Raw genomic sequence first — 12,120 nt, 5'->3', positions numbered from 1 at the left:
TATTTTTCACATATACACATAATTAATTAGTAAGAAACAATTTTGTATCTCACAAATATTCAACTCAAATTAAATTCTCATTATTAATACCAATATCACAAAGAATGTTCATAAGAAGTATAACTTGAAAGTACTAAATTGGACTACAACCATTTTATTTGTGTTCAACCCATTTAATATTTTAATTATATATAGTTATAAAATATGTGTGCATATGTATGAGTGAAATAAAAAAAAAAAGAAATTAAAAATATACATTAATTCTTATCAAATGATCCCATATTGAATTTACTTAAACTTTTACCTGTGTTTTTTTTCTTCCTTTTATTTACTTGTTTAGTGGTAATGTATCAATGATGAAAATAACACTACATCTAAACACACAACTCAACCTTGAAATGTTTTTCACAATACATAATGGCATATAAATAACAACCCAATTCTCCTAACCAAACCATGTCCTAGCTTACACAAACAACAACAATGTTGTCAATATTTTGGGCATTGGCATTGTCATTATTAGCATGCCAAAGCTACCACCCTATAATCTTAACCAATGCCCAAGCATCTTCAAAGTTACCAACTTCAACTTCAACTCCGAAATCACCAATTACAAACACACACACACATCCAAATGGACCTTCTAATAATTCACCAATTACAAACACATATTTAAATGGTGCACCTTCTAAATTGCCAAGTGCAACTTCTCCAACTTCTTCTTCTAATACACCAAAGGTGGTAGCATCATCCCCATCTACTAGCAAAACACCAATCACAACCACATCTTCATCACCAACCAAATTGCCAAATTTTCCAACTTCTTCTACTACTATTACCACTTCTTCCCCCTTCAAACAACCACAACCAATTCATAATCCCAAGCCCACATCACCAACCTCTTCTACTACTACTTCTTCCCCTTTGAAACAACCTCAACAACCAATTCCCAAGGCTACTTCTTCTCCTTTGAAACAACCTCAACAACCAATTCCTAAGGCCACTTCCCCTTTGCTTCAACCCCAACCAATTCCAAAGGCCACTTCACCAATCTCTTCACCAACTCCTAAGGTAATACCCACACGTCCAACATCTTCTGCTCCTATCAAACCGCCCCCGGTTCCTCTTGTACCGGTTAAACCACGACCGATTCCTATTGCTCCAATTAAACCACTACTACCAGTACCCATTGCTCCTATCAAACCACCACCAATTCCCATTGCCCCGATTAAACCACCTCCGATTAAACCGCCTCCGATTCCTGTCGCACCGGTTGAACCACCCCCAATTCCAATTGCCCCAATTAAACCACCGCCTATTAAACCTCCACCAATTCCAATTGCTCCAATTAAGCCACCACCAATTAAACCACCACCAGTTAAACCACCACCAGTTCCTATTGCACCGGTTGAACCGCCACCAATTCCAATTGCTCCAATTAAACCAATTTCAATTGCGCCGATTAAACCACCACCAATTAAACCACCACCGCTTCCAATTGCTCCTACTAAACCACCAGCAATAACACCAAAAGCACCCACACCAAAGATCCCACCACCACATCGACCTAAAAAAGCACCAATTGTACCACCACCACTGCCACTTCCACCAACACCATTACCAACAGCACCAGCACCACCACCTAAACATAAGAAGAAGGCACCAGTAGTATCACCAGTGCCTTCTCCAGCAAGTAACACTCCTACATCTGCACCCTCACCATTGCCATACACCCCAGCACCTTCCCCTGATGATTATGCTCCTCAACCTCCACCACCACACAGGCATAGAAGAAGGAGACACAAGCACAAACACATCAAGCATCACCATCCACAATCTTCTTCCTTTGATCTTGCTCCAGAACCATCATCATCATCAATCATTAGAAAGAGTCCACCAGCACCATTAGTTGATGATACTACTCCCATTGATACTCAAGACACACCATCACCTGCACCAAGTGCAAATGGGGTAATCTTTATCTTTCAAATAACCAACATGTTTAAATAAATAAGCCTCCTTTAACTTTGATAAAAATTTTAATAATACCTCTAACATTTATTTTATTTTAATTTTGTTTTAATTTTTTTTATTTATATCAAATATATTTTTCACAACTAATTTTTAAAAAACTTTAAAATCAATTTAGCAACAATTTCAAAAGAACAACCTTTAACATAAACCACTCGTAATTATTATGTATTATTGCTAGATTGTCCTGAATTTTCTAAAAATTTAACTGTTAGGATATAATTAATGTAAATCGAAAATTTTAAATACAAAACTGAAACAAAATGAAACTTATGAGTATTTTTGACAAATTTCAGAAATAAAAATATATTTTATTCGATAAATAAATAAACAAATAAAAATACTAATTCCTTTTTTTTCCCCTTTGTTTTGACATGTAGAACGGTGCATCATCATACAATGATCAAGTGAGAAAGATGTTGGCAAGTGTTGGATTTGCTATTGCCATTTTGTTTTGTCTCAATTGATAATATGTTGCTTCAATCTCTAAGGAGCTCCATCTTTGCTTTGCAAATTAAATATAAAAAAATGAAAATGATTTGCTATATGTATGATACTCAATAATATGAAGCTATACATATAATTTATTTATTTTTCTTTGTTCTTTGATTTGTGTATTGTCATAGTTTTCTCACAATTATTACTGAATATATGAGCCTCTTTTTTCAAATAAGCACTCTTTTACTAGTATCAAAATATAAAAAATTCATTATATTATTATATATTTTGGCAATTAATTATTATATAACAATTGATTTAATATAATGAAAGGCCTAACAATTTTAAAATTTTCCTAAGACCCAAAATAATGGCCCATCCGTGATTTCCAAAATTGTTTGGTGGCAAACTATTCATCTTATTTGGGCCTCTCCTGGCCCATTATAGGACAAAAATCCTAATCTTATTATGTGTTTTTTAGATCCAACAGAATAACAATAATAAAAAAGAATATTCCAACCAAAAAATAAAATAAAATAAAAAATACTGTAGCAAACTATTAAATAAAAGTCTGATCTGTAATGAGCCAACAAATTAATTTTTGTCTTTTCAAGTTGGGAGATACAGTGAAAAATCACTAAATAATAAAAGAATAATTTCATCCATAGATTAGGAATCATGGTCATTAGATACATATATGGACTATTGACGTATAAAGTATTTGGTAGTATACTTGTATATGTATACAGTACTACTGATCTACAATATTATTCATAAATATAGTTTATTTATTAAATTTATTTCTTTGTCGTTAAAGGTCAATTTTTTCATCAAAAAAATGTGTAAATTTAAATAAACAAAATAGAAATTATAAGACAAGTACTAAAGTAGCATTGCAATTGCACCTTTTTCTTTTCATTTAATTTCTATTTCTTGTTAATGAAAAATTGTGTATACAATTGATGATGATGATGATGATGATGTCCCTACAATCCACATTAAAAAAAAAATTCTGATCAAGTTGATCAAATCATATATCAACTTGAATGAGGATAACTAATATGCACCACTGAAAATTATTATTAATTATTTCTCTTATGCTAGCATAACCCTACAATAATAATAATACATCAATCCAAAATATGCCAATTGGCATGCATTATTAGTAGTACTAGTCTTCCTCATCCACTTCATGAAAAGGAAGTGGTATTATTTTCACTGCTCTAAACTTGCCAGCATTATTTAGATGCTCATTCTCCAATCTGAAAATCAATAAAAAAATATATTATTTATTAAATCAGTTCAAAGGTATCTGTCACATAATATATGCCTTAGTTAACAAGTTTTTTTTCTTTTTCTCAAAAAAAAAAAAAGAATTCATATACTTTCATAAGTTTTCAAAAATAATCAGGTATTTTTAAAAAAATTAATTATACAAAATATTTAAGCTTAAATACCTCTAAAATACATGTTCTTTTTTTTTAATTCCTCTAAAATTTTATATCATTAGTTTGTTCCGTTAAATTATGACATGTCAGATTAAATGCTGAGAAAATTAATAGCAAAAATTAAAATAAAGACCTTTAAAATTTTACTGGACAAAAACGAAAAGAAAAATTTCATAGGAATTAAAAAAAATTATTATTTTATACGGATAAAAGACTTATTAAATCCAAAATTTAATTTTACTTTTTTTAATAAAAATTGAAACAATATTAACCAATTTACCTGTAGAAATTCCACATTCCTCTTCTAATAACTTCAAGTGCTGCTAAAAATATGCTTGTTACTCTGTAATCAACATGTTCAAAGCTTGAATGAAGAACTGTTTGCAACCATGCAAGCCTCAGAGTAAAATTTAATCCCTGCACAAACAATTTTCCATGGTAAGAACATGTCATTTCATATTATGATTTCTTTTGTTAAACATTAACAAATTATATTCTTTGATGTGAACTTAATTAGCCTCTTCGAATTAGATTAGGAATCTATCTTTCAATGTATAATAATGATGGCCTTATCAGAATTTAGTTGGAGAATATATTTTATTCCCCACTTTGTAGCATTTTCCTAAGACATATTTTTTGGACTTCATATTGCATAGCTACCATATCCACATCATATATACTAATAAATTAAAGGTTTAGTTTTTATTCCAAACACACCTCAATTTAGTTCTTAAAATTTTAGTATTAATTATTTGTTTCTAAAATTATATTTATAGATTAATTTAGACCTACAGATATAATAGTTAACATGACATTTTAACAAAATGGTGAAAATTAATTAAAAGTTGAGTGGTTAGAAATTAAATTGACATAAAATCTTATATAATAAAATTCTTAAGGTTATGTCGAATTTTGTTTCTGAAATAGAAATATAAAGACACAACAAAATAAAAATAGAGACGGATATTTTTCATTTGCGAGTTTATAGAAAATATATGAATTTTCTATATTTCAAATAGAAAAGTTGTGCCTCTGTCACTATCTTCACAACTAAATGAATTTTTGTATCAACTGAATACATATTAGCTTTTAGGTTATTGAATTCAAAGAAAAAACAAATGAGTTCTTAACTTTTTAATTTGAAAACACGTAAGTTTTTAACTAATTGAAAATATAAAAATATTTTTTATTTTTTAAGATGTAAGATATTTAAATTTTTCTATCCAAAATATTTAAGAACAAATATATTTTCTAAAAAAATTTAAATGTCTCACTTTTTAAAAAATAAAGAACATTTTTATATTTTTAATTAGTCAAAAATTTATTTATCTTGGAGATAAAAAATTAAGGACTTCTTATTTATTGTTTTTTCTTGAATTTAAATAGAAAATTAAGAAGGATGTGATGTGTAATTATTACCATGGATATGTAGTAAATGGATTTCCTTGAAAGCATTAATTCATTCCTTAGCCAAGGGTTCTTAGAATTCAGTTGAAGCAAACCCCAATCCTTAACAAAGTCCCAATACAATTGGTACATAGTTGCTGCACTTGACATGATCACAACAAGACATAGCCATCCAACACTCCCATCTTTCTCATATGCAACCTTGGTGCCTGCTGCCAACATTGCTGAAACATACTTTCCTAGGTTTAGAAGGTGTCCGGTGTCGCCTTCGTCGAACCATCGCCTCGCACACTAAAAACCGGTTAAAATCAAATCAGTTACTTACATTCCAAGTCATCACAGTTTAAAAAAAAATTTAAATAAGTTTTTAATTTTCGTAAGGATAAAATATATTTTTTATTTTTAAATTATCCATAAATTTTATTCCGAAAATTTTCGATTTGTATCAAATATACTTTCGATTTACTTACTTGCATTGCTCTCCAATAATAGGGTAGAAATGAAACTGCATAAGCAAGATCTCTGTAGTGAGTTGTTCTCATGCAATAACCATAGTCTTGTGTTTTGTAGCTCCCAGTTATATAGTAACATGCTACATACTCAAGATTCCTTAGCATTGGCACCTACATATAAAATTTAATCATCATATAAATAATTCTTAAAATCTCACATTCTTGTTTTTGGGCATTAAGAAAAAACTATACCTGACTGCAAAGTTGATCAGCCATAAAAAAGTCCAACATGACAACCTAAGAAGAAGAGAGAATCCAGTAAGATTAAGGTTCTTAATTAGTATATAAAATTTTAATTAAATTCCTAGAGTTTTAAATATTTCTATTGAGTACCTTGTAAAGAGGTGACAAAATTATGTTCCTTATGACACAAAGGAAACGGTAACGGCTTGACCGGTATATAATGTTGAAGGGGCACACAAGTATTAGTAAGAAGGCCTGCACATCAAATTAAAACTTTAGCTTTTGCATAATATATAAGTTTTAAACACAAGAAAAATGAGAAAAATAAAATAAAATAAAGAATAATACTCTAAATTAGTCTCTAATATTTTTTATAAAATAAATTAATCTCTAACAAAAAATTTAACAAATTAGTCTCTAATTTTTTTAATGACGGTTTAATTATTTTGTTGGTTTACCAAATTTGCAATTAGGTTTTTATATTTTTTTTTTCAATTGAAACCCTATATTGCTTTAATTTTGTAATTAGATCATTTTCATGTCAAGAATATTAACATTAATAGAATATTTCACCCAAAAAATATGTGATCAAAGATCTAATTAAGTTCTTAATTATGGATATCTTTAATTTGTGAGAAATATTCAGTTAACTCTAATATTTTTTTACATTAAAAAAGATCTAATTACAAAGATAAAAGCAGTGTAGGAACTCAATTAAAAAAGGTATATAGACCTAATTAAAAAAATTTGGTAAAAATATAAAAACCAACAGAATAATTAAATCTTTTATAATATTAAAAAAAAATTAGTTCCTAAAAAATAAATAAAAAAATTAGTTATCCCTTGTTTTAAAAATTTTATACAATTTAATTCCGAGTCACATTATATTTTAGAAAAATTAAGGACTAATTTGTCTAATATTTCCAATAAAAAATTGTTAAATGGCAATTTAGGATAGTATTCAAAAATAAAAAATAAAAATTATACCAGAAAAAGAAGGCCAGGAATGGCTTGAACTTGGGAATAAGAATAGCCTTTAGTGAGGAGAGTCAAATGAAGGAACATGACACCAACCACAGAAGCCATGGCCATTGAACAGATCAAGAAGACATCTCTGTATTTGAGTTCCTTCGTCGGTGCGAGCTCGAAGATGAAGCCATAGTTTATACGAGTCTTTCTCCATGCAAAAATGTTGCATCCATAAAGGAAGAAATGCAGAAACATGAGGCTGAACATGCTGCAAAAATAACAATAATTCAACCAATCATTTTTTTTTCAATAAACACCCTCTAGTTTCAAATTTTTGCGATCAACTCCCTATGCTGTAAAGTATAAGAATTTAATTGAAAATAAAAATACCCTCTAATTTCAAAATTTTGCGATCTAGTCCCTATAATTTATACTGTAAAATTATAAGAATTTAACTGGAAATTAAGTAAAATTAGAATAATTTACCCTAATATAATAGAATGTGAGGGTAAAAAAGTAAATAACTTACCTAAGGACAGGGTAAACAGTTTCCATATAAACTGAATTTTGTTGTCCAACTTTGTAAAGTCCAGAAACATGAGCCATAATCACATATCCAGCAAATAGTGCCACAAAGCATCCAGTGAATAGTCCTGAGTTCATTTGAAATATTCAATTTATTTTATAGTTGAATTATAAAAATTTTAAATATTTTTTTAACATTTTCTCCACAAGTCGTATAATTAAATGGGGTCACAAGATGTTTTTATGTCCAAAATAAAATTTAAAATCAGACTTCTAAATTAAGACGTCAGATAATAAGGTATTCTGATATTTTTGTAATTTTTTTTTGTTTTTTTATCGAGTTTTTAAAATTTTTACATAGAAATCCATTTGGACTTCAATTTTTAACAATTTTTTTTTAAATCTTCCTTTAAAAAAATGGTTTTATTATTACTATTTAGGGTTGGGATTGACTTTCCTATATGAATCATCTTGTGTAGACATATAAGGAAACACAACATGCAAAGGTTTAAGTAAACATTATAACAGCAACAAATTAAAGGGTGAACACAAATATGTAGAAACAAGCCAATAAAACCCTAGTGATGCATCTCTTATTGGTTTGTGATTGCCCTTTAAGGTTCATTATATGATTTTGTTGGAACATGATACATAATAAAGAGTACTAATGGGACAATGTACTTTGCTTTCACCTAAAAAAAAATTGAACCCAATTGCTTTTTTTTCTTTTCTTTTCTAGCAGTATCTCTTAACTCGACAAGTCAATAATTAATTCGTCGCAAATCGGAACTCCATTTAATAGTTTGTTACTGACCAATAGATTGCTACATGCATATGGCGAGATTCGAATCCTCCGACACTTATTTAAGCAGACTAATAAACTAAGTAATAGACTAACCCAATTTGATTACCCAGTTGTTTTTTTATTCTTATGATAACTTAGTGGCTTAAAAGTGTCCATGTTATGTTCTCTTTAGATAGATATGATCACAAATCAAATTAAAAATTTATTTTTTTAATAAAAAAATCTTAAAGGCCCTTTTTACGGAAATGATTGAAAATAAAATAGGTAAAGTGAAAAAAAAAAAGAAGAAAATAATTTTTGGCCTGAAAAGTTGCTTACCAATGAAGAAAGTTACAGCATGAGATTCTTTTCTCTGACTTGGTCTAAGGTATTTCATGGCTTTTCTCCTATCATCTTTGGCAAAGTTTTTAACAAATAGTTCCTCAACTTCATCCATGAATTTCACAACCTGTCTCATTGTAAAAGTGAAATCAAAATAATATAACATTATTTTTCATATTATATTAATCAATTTTTAATTAATGTAGAATCTTTCCTAAAACAGATCCAAGTATAAGCTATTTGGGACATGTTCTTCCACTAAAATATGGAATTTATTCATAAGTATATGTATATTTATATATTTTCTCCTATTTTTACCCTTAATAAAAAATATTTATTATATTTATAATTTTCACTGTTATTAATTTATTTTATTATGACTGTGAGTCCATGTTGTGGGTGCAGACATGAATTATGAGGATTATTGGCCACTTTAGATTGTCTCTTTTAACACTTTTTTTCTTTTCTGGTATGCAAAGATAACTAGGTGGCCAATGTGTTCTTAAAATGATTTCATATATTTTCATCAAAGTTGGATATTTTTGTTTTCAATTTTGAATTTGTGGCTGGTGTTTTTAGTTATTACCTTGTCTGAACTGTTGAAATATGAGCTTTCAACAACTTTGAGATATATTGGAAGAATTTGCTTCTCAGTAACCTGAAATTTAGAGGAAAAAATATAACAAAATTAAGAAAATTTTTTAACTACAAATTTTAATTAATATTTGGAGCCTCTAAGCTACTTTACCTTGTCAAATTTTTTCAAAATCTTCATAAATGCAAGCATGTTCAAGTTCCTGAAAATTAATATAGTAAAAAAATTGGTAAGAAAATTTACACGAATATCACACACAGTTCAATACGTAAATATATCTTTTTTTTATAAAAAATCGTCGCAAATTTAAGAAGTTTAATGTAACAATATTTGTATTATAGTCTAAATAACTTGAGAAAATTGATATTTTACCTATAAACTTTGAGATAACCTAATCCCTTATGGAGTTCAATGAAGCCTCTTTTGATCATCTTTTCAGCATGGTGCAACTTTGTTTTGTTAAGATGAAGCTTATTATTATTATTATTAGCACCACCTTCTTGGCTACATTTTCTTGAAGATTGGTTTAACAAATCTTCCTTGACAAGGTAACTGATCGCCGAGAAGGTCCGAGCCGGCGTTGTTAGAGGAATGTTAATCCTTACATTCTTCCCTCGGAAGCTTCCGAGGCGGCCGGAAGGCGTATCTTCTCCTCCTCCTCCTTTCATCCGCGACGGTTTTTCAGCTGCTTCATTTGATTGAGGAGAATCTGGAAATGAAACCTCATTTTTTTCCATGTCCTCATTGTTGCAATTGTCTTGCATTTCTTCATGTTGTTCTCTGCTCCGAACAGAGTCTTCCTCTGTTTCCAAAAAACAGAGTATTTTTTAGATACACATAGTTTATTATCTTTAGTTATTCTTACTAATGCATCTAGTTTGTTTTCCACAATAATGTGAAAACACAGAAGTGAACATATAATATAGACTATATTTCTAGTTATAATGCATGAATAATATAAAAGTAACATTCATGTATAAAGTATGATAACCTTTTTTTTTATTACAAAAATTATTTGGTTGTCTTTTATCTATCATGTTAAACTTTTGATTAAATAGTCTAAAATTCAATATTTGTTACTTCTATTATTTTGAATAAAATATATTAAATTCCACTAAGTGATAAATGGATTATGCATTATCTAAACTTTTAAAAAGTTAATATTATAATAAGAGAAATAAAATAAGAGATTATCATGCAACTAATCCTAATTTTCACTAGCATTATAGTCTAATTATTTAAATAAGAAATATTAAATAAAACAAAGATGATAGCATACCACTAGAGAATGTGCAAGAGATAGATTGGTCCTCCTTGGATTCTTGTGAAGAGTTGCATCTACCTTGTTTCTTCTCCATGAATGCAAATTTGAGCTCAACAAGTATATCCATTTGCTTCTTCAATGAATCTCCTCTTTCAAGAAACTCTTTCTCCTTTGTCCTATAAAACTTGTTAACCTTGTTGAGTTGTTGATCAAGGCATGCAAAGAACTCTTTGGTAGCATCAGTGTCAGCAAATTGTTCTAGCAACTCTGTCTCATACATGTCCCCTTTACAAGTTGATGAAGCAAGTTTCTTATGAACCTATTAAGAAAATAATAATAAATAATTAAATATTAATTAAAAACAAAAATAACAACAAAAACTTATCCCACTTGGTGGGGTCGGTTTTACGGATTAGATAGTGCCATAATGCCCTATCATAGATCAAGTTAAAAAAATAAATACACATGATGACAACAACGATAATAACAGTAGCAGTCATATCCCATTACTAAGTGGGATCGACTGCATGTAGGTAAAAAATAAATACATAAAAATTATATCCCACTAAATAGGGTCGTTTGCATAGATAAAAAATGCGATAAGTTTTGTCATATGCCGAGTGAGAAAAACAAAAAGAACTCATGATATTTACTTGAATTGGTCCATGCTCTCTATGTTGATGGGAAAACAAAGAGAAATTTCTTAGTGATGAAAAGAAGGACATGTTCTTAGGTGGTGAATTGTTATTGGTATTGGTAGTGTTATTAAGAAGGTTGATTCTTTTGAGTTCCTTCTTGAGTTGCCAATAATCAACAAAGGCTTCTTTCCATTCAGGTATGAGTTGGCCTTCAAATTGCTTAGAGAATTTCACCATCTTCTCTTCTCTTCTTCTTTGTTGTTGTTCTTCTTCTATGAACTCAAAGGAACAACAATCTGTATTGTTGTTGTTGTTGCTTCTTGGTGAGTAATCAATGGAACACCAAGATGACATTATATATTGTGATGAAGATGTTGGACAAGGAATATGAATCTGATTGATATGCTAGAACTTATGCTTTTGAAGCACATTCTATAATATACTTAGATCCTATGCTTTTCTCCACTACATATATAAAGCCTACTACTACTACTACTACTACTTAATTAGTGGCGGTTTGTCTTTTCCGCCGGAAAGTGATCGAACCCGGCTGCCGGATTATGATCACTTCACGGCCAACAATCCAACATGTTCTTGTGGAGGAAGATTTTGCAAATGGGTGTGGAATTTAAAGGTGGATTTTGGAAGTGGGGACAAAAAAAAATGTACTATTCAAAATGCATGTTAGGGTAAAGGGGTGTGTGTGGTGTGGCCATGTTCTTTGTCATGTAGGAGAAGATTGGATTAAAGTGTTATTAATTGAGACTAATAATAATAATTTCACATTAAACATTTTGAGCTAAATAAAAGATGGGTATTAATGAAAGAGATCAATCAATGGTATTTTATTATATAGATTGTACATTTGATAGTGTCCTATAAGTTTAGTCAAGAATTTGCTCATTTAAGCAAAGTGATGAAAAAGTTTATTGGCTTAACTCTTTGCTACCCTCACAAATATGAATTCTAATTAGCCCAACCTGA

At 29.5% G+C, this 12,120-nt stretch overlaps 2 protein-coding genes across 2 annotated transcripts; one reads left to right on the top strand and one right to left on the bottom strand.

Annotated features, from left to right (window-relative positions):
• The first annotated feature begins 463 nt into the window (after positions 1 to 463).
• Positions 464 to 2,636, top strand: LOC127743873 (proline-rich extensin-like protein EPR1). Its single transcript, XM_052256052.1, has 2 exons — positions 464 to 1,971; positions 2,412 to 2,636. The coding sequence occupies exons 1-2, from the start codon at positions 484 to 486 to the stop codon at positions 2,496 to 2,498; spliced, it is 1,575 nt and encodes a 524-aa protein (XP_052112012.1). The 5' UTR covers positions 464 to 483; the 3' UTR covers positions 2,499 to 2,636.
• Positions 2,637 to 3,428: 792 nt separating this feature from the next.
• LOC107476996 (phosphate transporter PHO1 homolog 1) lies at positions 3,429 to 11,787 on the bottom strand. The gene is made up of 14 exons (XM_016096967.3): positions 11,152 to 11,787; positions 10,514 to 10,817; positions 9,607 to 10,036; positions 9,388 to 9,436; positions 9,226 to 9,297; positions 8,637 to 8,766; positions 7,518 to 7,641; positions 7,007 to 7,256; positions 6,170 to 6,274; positions 6,029 to 6,073; positions 5,795 to 5,947; positions 5,337 to 5,615; positions 4,198 to 4,334; positions 3,429 to 3,731 (listed from the first exon to the last, which is right to left on the bottom strand). Exons 1-14 carry the CDS (start codon positions 11,488 to 11,490, stop codon positions 3,641 to 3,643), a joined length of 2,508 nt encoding a protein of 835 aa, XP_015952453.1. The 5' UTR covers positions 11,491 to 11,787; the 3' UTR covers positions 3,429 to 3,640.
• Between the last annotated feature and the right edge of the window lie 333 nt (positions 11,788 to 12,120).

Source organism: Arachis duranensis, unplaced genomic scaffold (genome assembly GCF_000817695.3).
Source record: "Arachis duranensis cultivar V14167 unplaced genomic scaffold, aradu.V14167.gnm2.J7QH unplaced_Scaffold_165934, whole genome shotgun sequence".
Lineage (NCBI taxonomy): Eukaryota > Viridiplantae > Streptophyta > Magnoliopsida > Fabales > Fabaceae > Arachis > Arachis duranensis.
Note: the sequence above shows the minus strand (reverse complement) of the source record. Positions and strands in the feature narration are given on the sequence as shown.

Coding starts and splice junctions, on each gene's coding strand:
- LOC127743873 (XM_052256052.1), top strand. CDS start 484: ATGTTGTCAATATTTTGGGCATTGGCATTGTCATTATTAGCATGCCAA. Junction 1,972..2,411: donor CTGCACCAAGTGCAAATGGG/GTAATCTTTATC, acceptor TTTGACATGTAG/AACGGTGCATCATCATACAA.
- LOC107476996 (XM_016096967.3), bottom strand. CDS start 11,490: ATGTCATCTTGGTGTTCCATTGATTACTCACCAAGAAGCAACAACAAC. Junction 6,275..7,006: donor TTCCTGGCCTTCTTTTTCTG/GTATAATTTTTA, acceptor TTTGATGTGCAG/GCCTTCTTACTAATACTTGT. Junction 3,732..4,197: donor GGAATGTGGAATTTCTACAG/GTAAATTGGTTA, acceptor ATTGATTTTCAG/ATTGGAGAATGAGCATCTAA.